The sequence below is a fragment of the Plectropomus leopardus genome, chromosome 19 (genome assembly GCF_026936395.1).
Source record: "Plectropomus leopardus strain MGB_pleo_1.0 chromosome 19, ASM2693639v1, whole genome shotgun sequence".
In the NCBI taxonomy this organism is placed as follows: Eukaryota; Metazoa; Chordata; class Actinopteri; order Perciformes; family Serranidae; genus Plectropomus; species Plectropomus leopardus.
In genome coordinates, this window is record NC_142194.1 from 14,080,949 (window position 1) to 14,102,296 (window position 21,348).

General features: G+C 37.6%; 2 protein-coding genes across 4 annotated transcripts in view; one reads left to right on the top strand and one right to left on the bottom strand.

Annotated features, from left to right (window-relative positions):
- Window positions 1-708: 708 nt before the first annotated feature.
- On the top strand, window positions 709-14,267 carry LOC121959358 (pleckstrin homology domain-containing family S member 1-like). 3 transcript variants are annotated; one of them, XM_042508629.2, is made up of 16 exons: window positions 709-817; window positions 1,302-1,336; window positions 1,710-1,807; window positions 1,896-2,014; window positions 2,161-2,295; window positions 3,595-3,667; window positions 3,819-3,848; window positions 5,053-5,115; window positions 5,811-5,882; window positions 5,985-6,112; window positions 7,061-7,111; window positions 7,231-7,353; window positions 9,714-9,836; window positions 11,175-11,270; window positions 11,857-11,992; window positions 12,097-14,267. In XM_042508629.2, exons 2-16 carry the CDS (start codon window positions 1,315-1,317, stop codon window positions 12,166-12,168), a joined length of 1,341 nt encoding a protein of 446 aa, XP_042364563.2. In that variant the 5' UTR covers window positions 709-817; window positions 1,302-1,314; the 3' UTR covers window positions 12,169-14,267. The 3 variants fall into 3 exon arrangements, with proteins under 3 accessions (XP_042364563.2, XP_042364564.2, XP_042364565.1); XM_042508630.2 differs by lacking the exon at window positions 7,061-7,111; XM_042508631.2 differs by lacking the exon at window positions 5,053-5,115.
- Window positions 14,268-17,103: 2,836 nt separating this feature from the next.
- dclre1a (DNA cross-link repair 1A (PSO2 homolog, S. cerevisiae)) overlaps window positions 17,104-21,348 on the bottom strand; it is a 33,109-nt gene continuing 28,864 nt past the window's right edge. Inside the window, exons 9-11 of the mRNA XM_042508636.2 lie at window positions 21,054-21,208; window positions 19,403-19,544; window positions 17,104-17,765 (exon numbers count right to left, since the gene is read on the bottom strand). Of these exons, the coding sequence (XP_042364570.2) occupies window positions 17,599-17,765; window positions 19,403-19,544; window positions 21,054-21,208 (464 nt within the window). The 3' untranslated portion in view covers window positions 17,104-17,598. The remainder of the gene's footprint in view (window positions 17,766-19,402; window positions 19,545-21,053; window positions 21,209-21,348) is intronic.

The window sequence follows — 21,348 nt, forward strand, 5'->3', positions numbered from 1 at the left end:
AGTGTTTTTGGACCTATCTTCTTTATTTTTGACTGATTCTTTTGCCTAGTTTTTTTTTTAGATATTGATATTCAAGACTGACTCCTGTTTACTGAACTCTGATTCATCCAAGTAAAGAATTTTTGAGTCATGCTTTGCCTCTGTTATTGACTGTACTTCCCAATAGCAGCCAAGCGGATATCATTCCATACCAGTGAGCTTTCCCTAGTGACCACCAGACTTTTCAAAAACTCTTTATAGACAACATTTGTTTTTAGTCTACAGAATAATCCTAGGGATAAAAATGTGTGTTATTTCAGAAGAAAAATGACATTAAATCATATATTTAAGATTTTTCATTTTTTTTTTAAGATTTACAAATACAAGCTGTTAAAGTGTTTTGTTACAAATTAAATCTTGTTTTTATCTGTCCAGCAAAATAAGCATGAAAATTACAAAATACTGAAAAATAATTAAATACCCATTTTAAATAGATTTAACTGAAATACTGCCCATCTCTGACAACATTCTCTTTTTTAGGTTTTTAAAGACAGTTAAGGCACATGTGTCTTACTTCGGAAATGTCAAAAAAAATAAATATCTGCAGGGTTTTTCAGGTGAAACAAGGTCCTTAAGGAACCCTGCTGTGGAATTCTGCAGCTAACACCACAGGTAGACCTTAAGAGCAACTGAAGCGAGGAACCAGAAACTCCAGTTCCCTGTATGAATATCTCGTTACTGCGTGCCAGGTACGGGAAAGCATCCAGCTTCCTCATGCAGCAACGCTGATTGTCAACGAGAGCGAGCTGAGCAGAATCTCTCAACAGGTGCCTCACAGGTAAGAACATTCTGGGTTTTCTATCTTTTTTTACAGCCAGTGTATTTAGTGTGTCATGTGTTTGAATGATTTGTTTCATTATATATTTGTTTTACTTAGTGACATGATACAAAATTTAACATGCATTTACTAGCCAACACACTTTTGTTTCTGTTTTGGCAAAGTGTACACTGTGTAAACTTTAACAAAGGTATGGTACAAAGAGGTCAATGATTACTCTCGAGTTTTACACTATTGTATGTTTACTTTTTTTTAAACATGTCTTTATAGAAAAATGTATTTAAATCATTAATTGTGAAGAGAAAATCTGAATGTACACCTGCGCCCTAACACGAACAAAGCCCTTTTTCATGCTCTTCTTCAGAGGTGGGAGCCTATTTTTAAACCCTACATTGTTTTTAAAGGTTAAGTATTTCCTTGTGGATATTTTTATGCTGTATTGTAGTAACAGAGACTAACACATACCTGTGTTATTTTGGTTTAGGTCTGGTGTCACAATGCATAGGAACAAGAGCACAGGTAGCGTAACACATCTGGAAATCTGGAAATCTGCTTTAGTTTTTTTTTATGTACTGACATTTGGGTTCTGCTTACAGAAAAACTGTATTACAGCTGATTTTATCAAGTCGCAGATTCATTTGACAAGACAACATGGAATATGCTAATGTAATATCATGTTAACACACACTATAATAGTCAGTCTTTTGTTTAAAGTGCTTTTATTATGAAGTTATTTGTAATTCTTCATACTGTTTCTTGTTCATTCTCCCTCTATTATTCATTTTTTCTGATAGTAGCAGAAAAATAAAGATTCCGGTAAACAAAGACAAACAAATGATCAAATGATTCAAACAAATGATTACAAAACAAAAGACTTTTCTTTTGCCCTCAGGCGGAAGTGCGGTGTTCTACAGGCCAGTTGGAACAACAACGGAAGTGAGATCTGGATACCTGTTCAAGTCTCCTCCCCAGAAACGTTTGCAGGCAGAGGTGAAAGAGTTGGCACAATGGATGCGCTTAACTGAAGCTCTCTGTGTGTTCTTTCATTATATTTATTTTCATCATGTTTCTGCTGCAGAGATCATGGAAGAAGCGGTATTTTGTGTTGTTCAAAGTCAGTGAGCAAGAACACCTACTGAAGTACTTCAGGAGTCCAACGGAAAAAGACAGGCCGCTCGGAGGGATAGACTTATCGCAGTATGTTGCCAAATTCAATAGTAATTTACTGTTTGTTTTTTTATGAAGACATAAAGTTTCATCAAGTGATGATCTAATGAATGTAAAATCTCTTGTTTCTGAGTGTTTTTTTTTCTTAATTGGTGTCATTTATGTCTCTTTGTCAGGATCTCACTATTGTATGTGAGCCCCCAAAACCATTCAAGATGGCCTTGGGTACAGAAGAGCTTCAAGTGCTCCCCATCCTGTGTGCTCTACATCAGGGCGGCTGACCGGGACTACTTTCTCGTCGGGGAAAGCAGGTCAGTCAGTTGTTTTATTTTTGGTTGTTTGTTTTGTTTTTTGTTTTTTTTACAGGCAAGATAAAGCACTGAGATGGAATTTATAGCTTCTTTATCCATGCTCATACATTTTACGATACTGTAAAAACTCCTGACATACCACACTCAAGATAGATACACACAGGGGCAGCGCTTCCTATGGGCGAGATAGGCGGCTGCATAGGGTGCCACCTAGCAGGTGGAGGGATGATCAATTGTGATCATAAAGGCGAGATGAACTTATGCAAACAGGCAGTCTGTAATAGGGCTACAACCATCAGCAATGCACTTCACCTTATTGTATTTATCAGTGTGTGATCGTAACAGCATTGATGGGTATGGTGGAGTGGACTGTGTGTGGGGAGCATCAGAGGTAGAGAAAATGAAAATGCAAAAGCCATTTGGGGCGCAGTACAAAGAAAATGATTAAAAACAAGACAAAATTTTCATTGTTAGAAATATTCTATTGTTTGTGATTTTTTAATGATTTCTCGGTTGATCTTGTTCTTGTTTGGAATAATTAAATTTGCAGTGCATGTATTGTTGAATAGTTCAGATTTTTTGGGGACCTTATACACTGGGCAAGCGTATTAGGTCCAGCCGTGGGTACACGAAAATGTCTTTGTGTCTGCACTCTAAAAAACACTTGATAAAAAAGTCTATATTTTAGGGATATGTGATAGTAAAGACTATTAAAATCTTAATTTAAAGCCTGTCATTAATCCTCTGTAATACTTCATCACAGTTTAAAATAAAGTTCAGTCACTAACCATTTTGTTCTAACCAAATCTAATTTATTTAAATTGTGTACAAATGCAGCTATTTAGGTGAGCGTGAATTTTTCAAAAGAGTCTATTTTTTTTTTTTTTTGGCCATGGCTGTTTGCAGATGAACCGTCCCAGGTACACGTGTTGCATTTATATGAAAGTCGGTTAAACCAGGATTCAGGCCACACAGCTGGATCGGCCAATCCTCCTTTATGGCCCTCGCTGACGCTTTCACAGCATCTCATAAAACACTTCTCCTGCCCTTCACACCATCTACTATTTTAGGAGTTTTAACAATCATAAAGAAATTATGTTGCTTTCCTGTTCAGTAACAGTCTATCAGCGAATAATGGCTTTGCCTTCCTCTCCGCTCAACTCTGATTGCTGCAAAATGTTGCTATTTCCACATCGTATTTGATTCTGGAATTGAATTTTAAAATAAATGTCATAGCCATAATTTGCGGAGTCTTAAAATTAGGTTTTCAAGTGTTTCATATGCCTTTCTTGGTTTTAGCGAGGACGTGGATGGCTGGTTCTTTGACCTGTTTGAAGCCCTGAAAAACCGGCCACATAAATGTATGACAGAGGTACATGGAGACTTTAGTTCTTTATTATGTCTTTAACAGCTTATGTGTCTTAAGTGTCTGTTGCACTGCACATTTTTGTTTCTCTCATGTTTGATTACCACCTATGTCACTGTTACACACTGACTACTTGTTATTTGTTTCTCCGCTCAAGGACATGTCCAATGGGCAGCAAACAATTGAGGTAAATAGATACAGATAATAATCTGATGACAACAAATGTTAAAGGAATGTTTCAGCATTTTGGAAATAGATTTATTCACTCTCTTGCTGAGAGTTAGGTGAGAAGATCAATGATACTTTAATGTAAGCACGGTAAATATGTACCTGGAGCGGACAGTAAATTAGCCTAGCTTAGCATAAAGACTGGAAACGGAGGGAAACAGCTAGCCTGGCTTTGAACAAAAGTACTACATCTACCTTGCAACACCTCTAAAGCTAAAAAATTAAAACATTACATCTTGTTTGTTTGATCTGTACATAAACAACAACGACAAGTTTTGGTTTCACTGAGTCTTTATGGGATGAACTATTTCCTGGCTGGGAGCCATTTCTCAGAAACCAGTGGTCTCTCCAGGAAGTCATTGCTCCTGGCTAATTTGGCACATAACTTCCTTTAAAGTAGAGAAAACAAATGAGATATCCTACACCATGTTAAGGACCTTAAGAGGTGCTGGTAGGCATATTTTGTTGCCTTTGCACAGAATTGGGCAAGCTGTTTCCCCCTGTTTCCAGTCTTTGTGCTAAGTTAACTGGCTCTAACTCCATATTTACTGTACAGATTCAAGAGTGCTATCTTCTCATTTAACTCTTGCATAGAAAGCTAATAAACACCTTTACAAAATGTTGAACTATTGCTTGAGTTTCATCATGTTTTTCACAAATGCATGCAAATAAGTTTTGTCATCCAATGAGCATTTTTTTTCCTTCTTTCACTCCTGAATATTCACTTCAGTAGTATGCTTCCTGCTATCGACCAAGAAAATTATAACATCAAAAAAAAGAAAGGTCATGAGTCAGTGGCAGCGTTTGAGGAGCCAAACTTTGGTGTCAGTGCTATTGTAGTCGATGAGGAGGGCATGGCAAATCACACTATAACTCATCATCTTATTTTAACTTTGACTGAAACATCCTTCCACAGGTTAAAAAACACACACTACGTCATGCTAACTGGTATTTTTTTTAATGTGTACACTCATTTTCCTCGTTTTTAGTCTCTAAACAGATTGTTTTTCATGCTATCAAACCTCTGCCTCCATTCTCACAACACTTGCTCAGTCTGAATTCCCAAGTGCCCCTGCCGAACGCAGCAAGTATTTATTTTCCGTGCAAATCAGTCAACTATCTATTTGACTTTGAAAATAGACTTCTCCTCTTGTATTTACCAGGTTATTTCAAACCCACTATTGCGAAAAAAGAGTTTGGCCTCTTCTGCCTCTGCATCTGAAAAGGTTGGTCCATAATGTCGCAACAAAAGCATGAATTTAGCTAAAATTCCAAATGTATACATCCTGTCAGTCTGTTATTTGATCCAAATCATTAAGACTGATGACATCGGTCAAACCTGACATTCTCTCTTTGGGAATATTTTGGATGGGTTGGTTTCTTTTTGTGCAGGCAGAGACACGTGAATCAATTTATCATCATTGATCTCAATATAACATATTGACACCATCTATGATGAAGGCATCCATGTATGAAGACAATGTCCATAGCCGTGGATTCGACTCCAGCTCATGGCCCTTTAGTGCATGTCGTCCCCTCTCTCTCCCCCTTTTAACTATCAATCTGTCCTATCCAAATGCCCAAAATATAATATTTAAAATAAAAAAAAAGAATTAGAATTAAACAGATGAATTTATTGAGGTGAATTTTGGATCAATTTCAGTGAAATGCCCTCACAAGAGCTGAAATGCTGTTCTTTCCTGACTCACTTTTACACGACTCATACACCCAACTACTTTGAGTCATATCCAAATGTATAACCAATGCATCTGACCCAGGGAAACTGAGATGAATGGGCAGGAAACATACAGTATATACTGCACATTTTTACTTTGATTGTTTTATTGGTATTAAAAAAATCTGGAGAGTGTTCAAATGGGTGCTTTAATGTGTGCATGTCTGTTTTTCTTTTCTTTTTCAGGCAGAATTGAAAATTCGGTCCATGTCTGACCCATCTTCAAACTCTATGGATAATGACAATGAGAAATCAAAGGTGCTTGGGTTGACTGTTTTAAAAAGCAAACGAAAATCTAATTCAACTTACTTTTCTTTTTTGGTTGCATACAGTTTGTCATATTGTTTTCTGATTCCCCAGGAAGATGAAGAGTATGCCAAAAGACGTGCATCAGCGCCTCCGAATCCAATCTATGACTATCCGAGACCCTACTTAGCACAATCAAAAGGGCAACATGGCACGACCCGTCGCAAAAGCTTGGACTCATTGTGAGTTTTGATTATTGCAGATGTGACACCGTATTGATCTGATATATTTAAAGATGTCCAGTACTAATTTGCTCCCCCCCAGATGCATTTATCCCCACTGTTGTGTCAAATTTTTGCAGTGTGACCTTAAAGGGGCAGTTAACTCCAAAATTAAAAAATACATGTTTTCCTCTTACCTGTAATGCTATTTATCAATCTAGATTATTTTAGTGTGAGTTGCTGAGTGTTGTAGATATTGGCCATAGAGATGTCTGCTTTTTTCCCAATATAATGGAACTAGACTGCACTCGGCTTGTGGTGCTCAAAGCGCCAAATAATATTTGAAAAACTCAACAGCAATGTCTCTTTCCAGAAATCATGACCCAGCAGACGATCAAGTGACAGAAATAAATGGTGTGCTGGTGCCTTTCACAACTACCGACCGTTAGTGTGCTAAAATACTGCCTCTAAGATACTAAATAAAGGCTACAATTACTGTAAACTGCTTTTAAACATACCAACAAGGTATACTGCTGCGTGGATGACAAGTGAAACAGTTAACCCAGAGACCAGACAAATAAAATGTGACACAGACCATACAGCCGAAACAAATCATGGGGGATAAGCCACCAGCCTGAGCACAACAGCTTTTTTTTTTTACAGATTAACATTATCAAAAACTCATTTGAGTCTAGATTTGATGAACTTTATGACTTTTTTTAAAGCATGGGCCGTTTTGAATAGGATGAACAACGCTGATATGCAAAGAGGTGAACCGTAGGACCAAAGCAGCGCCGTTAAAAGAGTTAACATAGAAATCATGACTTCTCCAACACTCGGCAACTCACACCAAAACTATCTAGACTGACAAAGTGTATTAGGTATGGAAATATATGTAGTTTTGATTCTGACGTAAACTATCTCCATGTACTTCAGCAGTTTGTTATTTTGAATGTCTGTCTTTTCCAGATATGAATCAATGCGGGAGGTCAGACATAATGCACAAGTAGCTCAGGCGGCGTAAGTTTGATTAACAGGATGACAGATCACTGAAAAACAAATAATGCTTCCTAATTATGATAAATAATTGCTGAGCATTGTCGAACTTGAAAGCAGTTCATTCTGTCAAATGCTTCTAGCGACCGTGAAGTCGAGGAGGTCACCACGGGCAGCCTGATGAGGTCTGTCACTCAGGTCTTTGACAGGCTGAAGACACAGATTTCACCACTGCCCACATTCGACGAGGAGGAAACAGCAGACAGGTAGATTTTAACTGCAAGGTCATTTCCTATGTTGTGGGCTATGTATGTGTATTTTTGACTTTTCTTTGTCTTCAGTGTCAATGTCCTATGCTCTTTGTGTAACATGTTTTGCCGGTGTCCTAGATACTGAAAATAGCTCACTCATCATCAGAGGTAACCGCGGCCTCATTGGCTCAAACAGCTAGACTGACAACATGGAGGGTGTTATTTATACTGTGCAGAGCTGTTGACACTCCAAGAGACTCTAAGTAAGGCACCTCAGAGCCTGTTTAGCAACTTATGTGCTTGACTAGATTAAACATATCTTTTCAGCTTGTGTGAGAGGTTGTACCTGATGAAACTGATTGTTTGCACAGCTTTATTGAGTCATGAAAATGCATGAATTTTTAGGTCAGGTGTATTTTATCTTCTTCATGTTAGCTGTACTTCATTATTGTTGGATCCCATGTGCTTGGCTGCTAATAAGAGCCATATGTTTTCACATCCATGCTAAGTACTATATTACAGGTATACTCGCCAGGGATGCTCAACACGCTTTGTTTGGGGGCCACTTTTGCAAAATGACGGGAGGCCAGGTGCCACTCACAGCAGCCCCATTCATGTTTTTTAGGACTTTAGGGTGGTTCTCAGATTATAGGTTTTTTTTTAGGATTTTAGGAGACTTCTCAGATTTTAGGACATTAGTCTTTGGATTTTCAGAAAATTTCTGGGGTTTGAGATATTTATAGGATTTTAGGATGGGTCTTGGAGCAATTTTGCCCAAATATTCACACTAACATAATCAGGACTTTTTTGGTGCTAATTATGCAAAAGGCATTTGTATATTTCAGTTAAAAAATGTTACCAATTACTTTGCTATTTTACAATGCAGTGTCCCATGTCTTAGCATTTTTAAGATTTTTGAAAGACTATTTTAAGATGATTTAATACTAAGTAAGGCTTTGTTTTGTTAATTAATGAATTTAATGTCTTCTAAGACTTTTTAAGGATCCGCAGGAACCCTGTTTCAGCAAAATTAGCTGACACTATCCACCACAAAATGTAACTGGAAAACCCTGACATGTAGTAACTTGATAAAGGGTGTGTTTTTTTATTTCCAATGAATCAATTTTTCATCTGGAAGCAGAATAATGTCCCATTTCCTGCTTGTCTTGCTTAACAGCAGCATCACTGAAACAGCACAACTGTATGCCCTGTCTGCTTTACAGCACACATCTTTATGTTTACCATCAGAAAATGCAAATAAAGGAGATAATGAAGAGACAGGAGGGGAGAGGAGTCAAGGAAAGCAGCATTCAACAAAATCAGACATCCACGCTTTGGTGCAGTCATTTTAAAGTGATGTCATTAACGTACCTCTTTTGAACGCTGAGAAGACTTCTGCAAAGGATGCACCTGTGCATCCTTGCTCATAGCTCCTCCACCTAGCCTCCTCTCTCCTTGAGATGGGTTTTAGATATTGAGACATCCTTAAAGCTGGCGCATTGAGATTGATTTTCAGGTCACAGGCAGGAGGACAGAGGAGAGAGGAGATCAAAAAAAAAAAAGAAAAATAGAAAAACCACAAGCCCATAGTGTTAATCACCAATACAGCAGGCAGATAGTTTAAAACATCCACATTGTGCCTCATCCAACTGTTTCATAATCTCCTGTATGAAAATACTATTTCCTGCTGTTTGTTTTCCTAAATGTGCCATAGTATAAAACAGTGTGTTAATTCTGCATCTCACACTGATGTCTGACTTCTGGGCACCCGCTGTGCTGCCACACTGAAGAACATCTTTGGCATATGGGTCAAAAGACCTCCTTTCTTAAGTGCCTCTTAATTAGAGTTCTTGCTGCGCCCGCTCAGCGATTTAGGAATGATTTGCTTCTCCCATGCTGCTTTTATGAACTATTCTTAATAAATCTCAAGACATCTGGTCTCATTTATGTGTAAGTGAGAGAAACCTCTTTTGGGGTCTTGCAGTGCACAATGCTCTTTTACCCTCTGTCCACCATTTCTTCCTTATTTTATTATCATTATTTTCTGCAACAAAGGTCAACTACCGTCCTTCTAAAGCATCTAATGCGGCGCCAAAATCTGTTATGTTTTCAGGCTGTTAGTCACTCTCCCTCCACACTGCAAGCAGATTCACATGGTCTTCTTCCTCTCTGTCGTTTTTTATACTCAACATAAAGCGTTGGCCTTGGCTCCTGCTTCATGACAGCCTTGTTGTGGTTTATTCCCATTGTCTCTCCAAGCTGTCTCATGGACTTTTATTTGATTAAACCAAGAATACATCAGTGACTGGAAGCTGAATGAGACATTTACCAAGATCTGATGCTTTAATCTCTCATGCTGTTACTTACCTCTGCAGAGAAGAAACACGTCTGACATCAGACTTCAGCAGCAGCTCCAGCGACAACGGTGCCACCTCTCCTGTCGAGATGCTGGAGGGACAAAATGTGCACACACCAGACAAACTGAGCTCTACTGAAAGGTGAGATTCCAAAGAAATTTAATCCAATGAAGTAACTACCAAGTGAGCACCACTGTCCGAATTTTGGGGCGTCTCTTGTGATAAGTATACATTACGAATAGGGACCATTTATGATCAACTTAAGCGCTCATTTAACAGTTACTCAACTTGTGAATAACAAAATGACCAATAAAGACATAAAATTACCTCAAAGAGACACAAAATAACCTCAAAGACAAAAAACAACCGCAAGACACGAAATGACCAAAAAAAACCCAAAAAACCCCAAATCAGCACAAAGACACAAAATAACTTCAAAGACACACAAAATTACTATAGATACACAAAACAACCAAAAAGAGACTAGATGACTTCAAAGAGACAAAAACAACCACAATAAGACACAAAATGACTACAAAGAGTCACAAAACAACCACAAAGATACACAAATTTGCCTCAAATAGACAAAATATCTTCAAAGAGACCTAAAATGACTTACAAAACCACAAAACAAAACCTAAAAAGACATAAGATGACCACAAAAAAAAAACCATGCAAATTTACCTTGCAGACAGAAAATGCATACAAAGAGACACAATCTACAAAATACACAAAATGCCTTCAAAGGGACATACAAAACAACCAAAAAAGGCAAAACCACCGCAAAGTCTGTGCATCTTGCTCCTATGTGGAAAAGTTGTGGGGCCTTTTGCATGTCTGTGAACCAGGGGCCCATTGTCTCATGATCCAGCCATGCATCTGTGATCAAAAAGTCAGAAGCAGCTTTGTAATAGTTACAGAGAACAAATTAAAAAGGATGACTCAGTAAAAGAAATAAGCAGAGAGGAATGCTGGCATGTTGCTGGACTGGTTTGACTGGTTTCTTAAGTGTAAGCAGACAACGATATGATGATGGCTGAATAAAAATAAGCACTATTAGACATAAACATTTGTAATTCAGGTGACTCTGCAACCAGAATTTAAATGAGTCGTTCAAAGAAAATTAAAAGTCCTTATCTATGCAGACACTCATGCCACTGTAATAGAGGAAGGTAGGCAATAATAACCACAAATTTCTGCTTGTGTGTGCTTGTTCACCACATCCCAGGCTGACGGGTTTGCATCTGAAGAATCAAAGGTTTCAGTTTCCTTGTTACTTGGCATTTTGCACCTTTGCATCACAGACTTATTAACTCATGGCAGTTATTAAACCAAAAATGTACTCAAATAAATATGTGACACAAACAAAAATAACTTTACAAGTGAACTACTTCAATTGCCTCTGTTGTGAAGTATCAAGATGTAAATGTTTTTTCTGAATTGCAAAGCATCAAAATATATACAATACTTTTTTTTAAGCCTTGACATCATTAACCCCGAGGAGAGAGATTTGGAGGTGAAGCAGGCAGATTTGAAAAAACACCTGACACTAACAGAAGTGGATGGGAAACCAAGGTGAGTCTGTCTTTTAAAAAAGTATAGCAGAATATAAAATAAAAAAATAAGTAATATTGTGCTGCTTTGATTAAGATATATGAAAAGGCTTGACCGATGTTCCTGCAGACATTTCGTTTTTCCTGCATGTATTAATGTTAATGAAAACACTAAAGCCACACGTGTTCGCCACATTCTGTCATGTACACTGCATGTTTGTCATAAATCTTCATTCTTTAAAAACACAGTTCACATCAGGAAACGCTGTGATGCTGCATGTTCTTATTTGCTCTTTCTGTGGTAGAGAAAAGTAAGATTGCTGCAGCTGTCTGTTTATTTGAGGTGGATTCTTTTAGCTGCATCCTGTGGAAATTTGGACATGTATTCAAACTGAAATCTATTAACTGTTTTCTACATTTTAAGAGAGGCCCACAGCTGGAGAGGCGTGATAGCACCATAAGAAAATATAAAATTATTTGTGTCTTTAGCTATGATAAGGATGTACTAATAAAATGTAAAAAAAAAAAAATTAAAGGCCTATCTATCAATACTGTTTAAATAAGAGCTACGAGACAAATCTAAACAATGGAATTTGTTTGTGTCTCAGTGTGTCTGGGTGGACGGGCCAGCCCCAGTCAGTGTGCCTGTTTCACAAAGGAGACCAAATTTTGGCAATTAATGACTTGCACACCAGCAGCGTGGAGGAGTTCAACATGTATCTCAGCAAGTGTCTCAAGAATGAGGTACGTTCATGAGCAAACGGCAAAACACTAACACACTGTCAGTCCATTACATGTATCAATCAATATGCGACACGTCATCTAAGGGTTTTTTTTTCTTTTTTTAGGTGAAAGTGACCATTCTGCGTCTGCCTGGATGCCTTCCTTTGCATTCACCAAACTGTGTGTGCACTGACTGAATGCAAACTGACCGTTAGACATGAGACTTCCACAATACTTTGGTCTGTACCATGTGTTCACCTCTTGAGACAACTGACAGTATTTTTGCAGGGCTATGGGCAGTTCCTATTGATCTGTCACTCAACTAGTTTACTCTATTTTAACGTCTAGAGGAGCTTAAAGTAAAGGTATAAGTAAACAGTTACTTAATGATATTAAAATCTCATATATCATGGCTTGTGTGTACAAAGAGCATTTTAGTTGTCAAGCGCTCGCTGTGTAAACAATGATTTGCAGTTTTAACAGAGCGTGGTTTATGACATCACTGTGTCATTGTGTACTGTATTTACCGTAGACAAGATGTTTGTTCTCAAAAGGTGTCCGGAGAAGGAAACAAAAAGGCAGTGGATTTGCTGAAACATTTTTTCCTCATACCATCTGTATGTTGCAAAATAAAAACCAAAAAAGAAAGAAAAGAGAAGTACATTCTCGCAACAAACACTCCCGGACCTGAGACAAATGTGTTTCGTTAAAACTGAAAAGTGTAAGGCATTTATTGCAAATACATGGTGCAATATCAACATGGTTACTGTATATAGACTTCTATAAGAATGCTTTCCTTAAAATAATTAATTTTAATCCGAGATGGCATGAAGCAACAGCATTTATCAACCGAGTTAAAACAACACGAAGAACACGACGATGTTAAACAAAAGACAAAATGCACTGAATCTACAGTTATGAGCCCAATTAAGCAATTAAAGGGTAACGCCGCTATATTTCAATCTGGACACTATTTTCCCATGTTATTCTATCCAAGTGACAAAAGGGAACAATATTTATTGAAACTGGTCCAGTATTGAGTGGAAAACACTGCAGCTGGCAGCAGCAAAACAGGCTGCGATGTGACCACTCAGGGCATTTGTGCACCGTAAACGAACGTCCATTAACAGTTCTGTTTTCGCTGACAGGATCAAATTATTATTCAAAGTGTCTGAAAGAGTTTTAGAAAGTATCTCTACAGACACAGACGTTTTTGCTATAAAGGGTAAATTCCTTTTTGTTTGGGGCACCCAGTAGCTCACCTGGTAGAGCAGGTGCCCCATATACAAAGGCTATGTCCTTGCTGCTACACAATTTCGCAACAAACATTTTAACTCTATTTGTCTCTTTATAACTAACTTTAGTAAGAGCTAAGCTGCATAACGAATGTGAATGTCATCAACCAGCAATGCTGATTCATTTCCAGTTTGCTCAGTATTTGTTGCCTGTGATGAAATTGCTTTAGAAACCGTGTGTCAAATGACCTTCTGGAGACACAAATAGAAGGCCACATTGTAGGTTTAAGTGCCTTTGTTACATACAAAAAAGGCATATGTCCGACTTTTTCCCTCCCTTTCCTTATTCATCTTGAGAATACTTTGACAGTAATTAGCGGATGGAAAAGAAAAAGATTTAAGAAGAGACTAGTATTTCATTCACCTCAGGGAGAGTCTTGTAAATTAATATGCAGACGGAATGGTGTTGCACCCGGAGCGGTGTTTCACCCATTTCTCTGAGATTTGAAGCAGAAACGTGACTCCGGCAGCTGACAATAATGTGCTGGAAAGTAGTTTCAATATTGTGAAGATGGTTTTTAATCCTTTTTTAAATTATATTTGGTGAACAAAGCCACTCTCGGACAAAGACAACATCAAATGTAAATTATCTGCAAGGCCCACTTGAAGGGCTACAAACTATTAAAAATGCTTTAAAAAACGCTAAATTATGTCCACAGAGAGAAAGGACAAAGCTAAACCCTCAATATTAAATAAAATACTATCTGACACTAATTTTAAGGCGAGCTTTCCCATGACTTTGTATCAGCTTTCCCAAGATTAATGTTTCAAGTTTTAATAGAGCTATTTAAAGAGATATGAGCTCTTGCAAAGAAATTATTCAGGACATATATTCCATTTTTCAACTGTGATGCTCAAGCTGCTCTGTATTATTACTACACTCTGTTATAAATGTATGCATTCTTTGCCAGGGTGCAGCAAATACAGGTTGTACTGGGACATTGAATCTGTGTTTTATTTGTAAAATAATTTTGAGTAAATTTTACCAGATTGTTACAAAACTGACTATTTGTATTTCTTCAACAGCCTTTTTCTTGGACTGAGGATTGTAAAAATACACTGCAGATAAAACAGAACAGGCTGCAGAGTTTATGCTACAAAAACTACACAACATTTGATTATTTCAAGTTGTTTTGCTTTTCACTCTGTAAAAAGCAAAAGCAATTAGGCTCTCTGATTTATAGATTTATGTCTTTATCTAAAATGCAAACTGTTCATTCAGATAGTCATTATGAAAGTAATCAAATTACAGTTACAAGCACTTTACACAGTTCCCACACATTTTTTACTATTAAGGCTGGATTGCACCAGAGAAGATTAACTTTTAAACCTGATTAAAATCATGGGTTAAGTTTAAACTCTGCTCTACCAAATTTAAGCCTTGTTTAATATTTTTTCTCTAAACCAAGATTAAATTTAATTCTGTTGCACCAAAACTTTAAACTCCACTGTGATTCAGGGTAAAGTTAAAAAATGCAGTTAAGAAGGTTTAATTTTTACCCAAGCTGCCTTTTTGAGATGGATCGAGCAAATAATCAAGTTCTTCCACGAACCAACTCAATCCACTTGACTATTATAAAAATGATGAATTTTATCTGGTTCAGTGAGGAAACCGTTTTGGAGCTGAACAGGAAGATTGGACCAACTGTCACCATGAGATCTGTTAAATTTGCAACTTTTTAGCTAATTAGCAACAATGTAAGGTTGATAGCTAAAGGAAAACAGCCGTTATAATTGTTAATTTCCAAAACATTGTTATTCCAAATCAATTCCTGGTGTGGAAAATCAGTTTTTTCTATTTTCATAATTTAAAAATTTTAATTCTTCTTTTTTTTTTGAGCCTGTAGTCGAGCAAGCGAGAAGGGATATCTAGATAGATGGAGGGAAGTTTACCACAGTTCATCTACACATACTACCAACATTGTTTTGTTCCAAAGTTGGTTTAAAAATCAGTGAAATTTCCCTTAAAGTGTTTATGGATTTCCAGCACCTGTACAATGTCTGAAAAACACAGACTGTACTTTCTAACTGAAGCTAAAAGACCAACAAGCTCCCGGGTCGATCCAATTTCAGTTTTTTAAGACTTGATACATATTATTCACACCTGAGGGAAGAATATGATGATACACTATTATTAATAGACATGGCTCACTGGGAATGGCTTGCTGTGAGCAAAGACAGTAATTCCTTGGTTATTACATCAGCCATCTGGTAAAGTGGGTAATAAGCATGACGACACATGCATTATTTAAAATAGGAGAGACAAGAGGGGTAATGAAACACTCAGAGATGGTTTTAAAACAGCAATTTTCAAGGCAGCTTTGTTACTGTTACACTAACATAAAAAAACTTACAGGAAGATTCAGTGTTATTAAATATGCCAGGCAGTTTTATGCAGGTGTTATCATAAAAACAAAGTGTCAGTGAATTAAAATGTTAAGTATACCTCACCGACTGGGCACCTTGGGATAAATTGTGGGAATCTGCTGCACAACGTTTAGATTTTTGACAAACACTTACCTCACTCTGGCCCTTGAGACTGAACACGCACACGCGCGCACACGCACACACGCACAGCTCCGGCACATGGGATAAGCTGACGCTGTTCTACATGAAAGGAGAAATCACAGCGACTCTGTGGAAAGCCTGTTTTACAGAGACTGAGATTCAGTATCTGTGTACCACATCTCACTGCTGTCTCAGAGATAAACGGCTGAAAGGTCTGACGGTACACTGTTCAAGACACGTGCGCATTTTCAAAGCCACGACATTAACAGTGACATTCCTCCTTAACACTGTTGCTTGAAGATGCATTGACAGGGTCACACAAATCCCTCAGTGTTAATGACTTGAATGAGAGATGCTACTTGATGCACAGCAGCATGAAAAAGTCAGATACTGCAACCTTGAAAAATAATAACACACTGATTGTGCTAAGCTTGTGAATTAAATAAAAAAAAAATCTGGGTTCCCACACTTTCTTTAAAAAAACTAAGTCAAGGACTTTTCAGGCCTAATTCCCTTAAATTTAAGGGCCCAACATGGCATAGTTTGAAACAGATTAAGGTTAATTACTGTTACAACACTGGGAATTTTATAATGAGAAATAGCAGGCTTTAACTGAAGCTCAGTGAATTAAAAAGAGAGTTAGGCTTGAATGTGTGAACACTTTTCAATTGTGCTGTCTTACAGTGACTGCTTGCCTTTTTTTAACAGTACACAGCAAAATAATATTTCGTGTAAGTTGAGCAATAGAGACAGAGAATTAAGCATGAGTCAAGAGCTAAGTTGTTTCTAGTTAATTTTGTTAGTAAATGTCTTTGGTGAGCCAGAAGTTGAAATTTGCATACTCCAGGCATCGTCTCAACATTAAAATAACAAAAACACGTTTTCTTGCTTGCTTGCTATTGTTTAACCTGCATCATTTGATATTAATCGCTCATGCACACATGACTGTCACACTTTCTTGAGGCAGGTTACGCATGACAAACTGTGGGAAACGTGCAGACAGCTGCACAGAGCCTATTTAACCCTTTTAACATTAAGTGAAGAAAATATTAGAAAAATATAATAATAATAATAATAATAATAAGTGTAATTTTTAATCTTGTACAAAATGTATAAATTCCAGCACTTTCAATAACCCATATTTGTCTGTTTTCACAAATTTTGAAGGCCTTTTCCTCCTTTATTTCCTTTTTCTCAAATATACGGATTTCCAGATCCATGGGAACCCTCTGATATATAAGAATAATAATATTCTTAAATCTCATGCACAATGATTTTCTTTGACATATAACACCAACAGTTTAATGCTACAAAAATTAAAAACAAGGATCATTTTTAAAAGAATGTTAAAACATTTATTTTTACGTGCATAAAAATGTTTACGGATAAAAATAAAATTGCACAATTTCAAAGCGGTTAATTCAGTTCCATTGTATGACACTGGGTCAAACTGTAGACACGATGCATGAACGACCTCGGATCATGTTTACACAAAAACGGCTTTCAGAGTGTCGGCTATTGTAATTCAGCCTGTTGTGGATTGAAGCGGTTCATTTGGTTCAAGAATAACACTTAACCTTTTTTTAAAGGATGTGATTGCATTTCACCTGCTTCATCACAAACATTGTGTCCTGAATTACTAGTGTAGTGTAATGAGTTCAGTCTGAGGCAAGCAGCTACAATAAAAGTAATTTGCAGTTTTGAAATATTTGTTCCCCATGGCCATACAGAATTGAGAATTAATTGGTTTTGCTTTTATTACCAACGAGCAGCAGCAGAGGTGATTCGGAGTCCAGCTGTGAACACAGTTTACCTGTAAATAAGCTACCGTTTAGCTTTCGTTTCCATCATCCACTCACTGAAGCATTTCTCCATGGCCTTCCTGCTCGCCCAGCTGCCAACGTTCACCGTAGGGATGATCTTAAGGGGCTGGAGCCACTGCACGAAACGTTTCAACTCCAGAAAGCTGCTGTGTTCGCTGTATGGGATTCCTGTTGAGGAAACAGAAAGGCTGTCATCATCAAAAGTTGGCACTCAAGAGTGACAAAAATCAAATGTAGACATGCTGAAATATGTTTATAAGTAACTAAAATTTTATTTGTATGAAACCTTTTGAAACCTAGGTTACAAAGTTCTGCACAAAAGGAAAGAGGCTAAAAGAACAAAGCATGAGTTCAACAATAACATCACAAAACAGGAGAAAATCGCACCAAGAAAACCAACAACCTCATCACAGCTAAAAATAGAGTACATGACTCACACATAATAACCTTAAAGATATCCTGATTTTGTTTTTCCTCACAGGCTTATTTCAAGTATAGGTTGTAATTACCTCAATTTTTTTTATTAAGACCATTTCCGTAGGGAAAGAGGCAAGCAATGATTAGAAACTGAACTAAACACACTTATCACTTTCAATTAGTTCATTCACTTTGATTTTTTTCTTCCTAATTTCTCCATAAAGAAACATCACGCTCAGTGAATACATAAAGACATTTGGCTAGTGGTGAAAACTCATCAAGGAGCCAGATGTCTGAGAGTATGAGGGGAGTCAGTCAGACAAGCAAAAGGGGTCTTACAAGAGGGGCCAGATTCTCAAAGTGACACACAGGTTCAGACTTTCCCCCTCTGAGGATTTGTAGATTTCAGACAATCAAATATCTATCGTCTAATGACAAATTTCTTTTGTTTCAAGGAGAGAATAAGAGGACATCTTGGGACTGCTGCAGAAAGCATCTTGTTTGTCCTCCCGTTGGCCCTCCATAGGTTTGATGTCTTTGGCTGCTTTAAACAGATCTAGCTGAAACTGAACCCACTCAAGTCGATCCTTCCACATGCAGAGAACAACATAGAGCTGTAGAAGCATATGGCTGGGAAGAGCAAGGAGGAGGAGATCAACACAAGGCAGAGAGTGAGAGAGAGAAAGGGGGGGGCAAATTGGTTTCCGCCTGACTGACACACAAACTGCTGAGGAGGAAGAAATTATGTGTGAGTGTGCATCGCAGAAGCCTTTGCTGGTGAGGTGATTGTAGGTTACAGGCCAGATGGCTGATGCTGTTGGTAGATCTGTTCCGAACATGAAACAGAAGACGAAACAGGCTAAATCTGCAGCACCAAGTTAAGTCATGACCCATTTCAGAACCGGGTTTCGATGCTGGACTAGTGCTGTCCATGAATGAAGACATGAGATCTAGCATTCAGCAAGCTGAGATAACCTGAGACTGAACCATTTATTTTTTATTCTCACGCTCTGTTCTCATCTCTTTGCCAAAAGAGGGAGCTGTAGGCTAAATACAATAATGTGTTGAATGAACACTCATGGTTTTGTGATTAAGTTTTAGTGGCAAGATGACAATTAAGGGTATTTACGATTTTAAAAAGGTTCTGCTTTTCATCAGTAAGAGGGAGAAAGGGGATTTTAAAGGGCATCAACAGCTCTAATAACTTACTTTGCAGCAATATTTTGAATACTGTTTAACAGCTGTGACAGTTGCAGCCCTAATTTATGCTGCAAAGAGGATTTACTAATGAAAACATCTGATTCATTAGCATCGTTTGAGTTGAGTATTTATGTTTTTTTTCTGTTGATACTGTGTGTGCAGGTATGCTTTTAATTCCTTCTGCGCACCGTAGATAGAGATGTTGCCACTGATCTGAGGCTGAATGTCTTCCACTGATTCCACCTGCTGGCTGAAGGTCCATCCTGTGGGCTTGAAGGCGACCAGCTGATCGTACCGTCCTGAGAAACGTGCCAGGTAATCCTGCAGTTTCTGGAGACAAGATGAGGAACAGGAGGAGAAATGGAAGTGAGAATTTATATTATATTCAAACAGAGCTGCACTGCACTTGAAAATGCAGTCTGTAAAAGCATCATTGCAGCATCATCAATGCAGCATTATGGGAGAAATTATCATATGCTGATGAATTTAAATGTGTTACAATATAACACAGGTGCTATACATGTACACAGAGAGAGAATTAAAGTAGAATGGACTGTAAGTTTCCTGTGACTGTTGCTGCACACCTTTAATTGCCCTTTAATCGCCAGTACGGGGAGGTTTTGGAGTTGTGATGGGAGGGCAGTTTTTTGACCTCTCGCTCCCTCTCTTTCCTCTTCTTTTTGGATAACTTTGGCTTTTCGAAGTTGACAATTGTACTGTACATGGTTTTGTGTGTTGAAGTACACAGCTCAACTTTATCAAGCACAGTCCTGTGGTTTTTTTTTGGGTGGATTATGACGAGGGACATCATTAGAGCGTCAATGTAAGACTTCAGTCATTGGAAACCTACATTATTAGTTAAACATAGACATTTCCATTCAAATCAATGTAGCGGGGTGGTCCGTGCAGCAACTGTTTTAACCCCACTCACGAATGTTGTCACCATAGCAACTAACAATAATCACCATTTTTCTTTTGCTCTGATCAAATGACCATGGAAACAGTTCTATTCATCCATTTCTGTGCATATACATACAGCTCTCTTTCAAAATAATACATGCAGCTTGTGCTCAAAAGATTTGACATTTTACTCGTTGCAACAATGGGAAGCATCAGCTTTCAGTGTCTTTCTATAGCTGACCTCAAAAAATGAAAAATACATTAGCCTGCTGACAAAATTCACTGCTAAGAGGTTATTTTTAATGCAAACATTTAACTTGAACTGCTATTTCATACAGTTTTATCTCAGTATTTATTTAAAGATGACCATGTCCAACTTGCAGTAGCTCTAACCGCTAAAATTGTCACTACTCAAAGGTATCATTGCAAAACATAAACTGCATATATTCACCCCAGGTCAGCCTTTCTGTGCCTGCTGAAGCTTAAATTATGCAAACTCTGGGACTTATCTGAGGTTATACAGATGGCAAATGTAAATGCTTCAGTCCTTTTAGAGGGATGATGTGCTTGGTCATCAAAACTTGGCATTTCCTAATTATTTCAACTGCTGTGTTAGATGCTTGCATATATGAATAGACCATAAGCAGAGAAAAAAGATGTGTGCAACTATTAATAAACTGTCCATAAATCGTTTAACACAGTACTTTCTTAAACAAGAAAAAATTTAAAAGTTTTAGAAATAGAGTGCAACTATATTAGCACGTTGTATTTGCGACCATCTCACTAAGTGGTGTATTAACAAACTAACTAAATTAACTTATTTGTTAGTTGTTTTACTCTAATTACTAATGTACTTTGTTTTCTAAACATGCCCCTAAAATAAGACATTTCTTATACTCTTATTTTCAGATTTTTGGAAAATGACACTGCAGCACTTACTTTGAAGGTGAGCTGCATCATGGGTAGCACATGGACCTGGGCTGCCTTGTAGTCAGTGGTTATACGTTGTCTGACTTGCTCTGACTCCAGACAGCACATGGTGTTGTATTTGTCTCTAGAGAGGCACACTTTGGACCCCAGGATCTCTGCCAGTGCTACAAATGAAGCAGAGCACAGTCTGTGTGAGAACAGGAATGTGGGAAATTCAACCTTTTCATTTTAAGACCTAGTATGTACTTATAAACCGCTGTTGTAACCCTACACACACTAACAGTTTGTACGTTTTAATTATTAT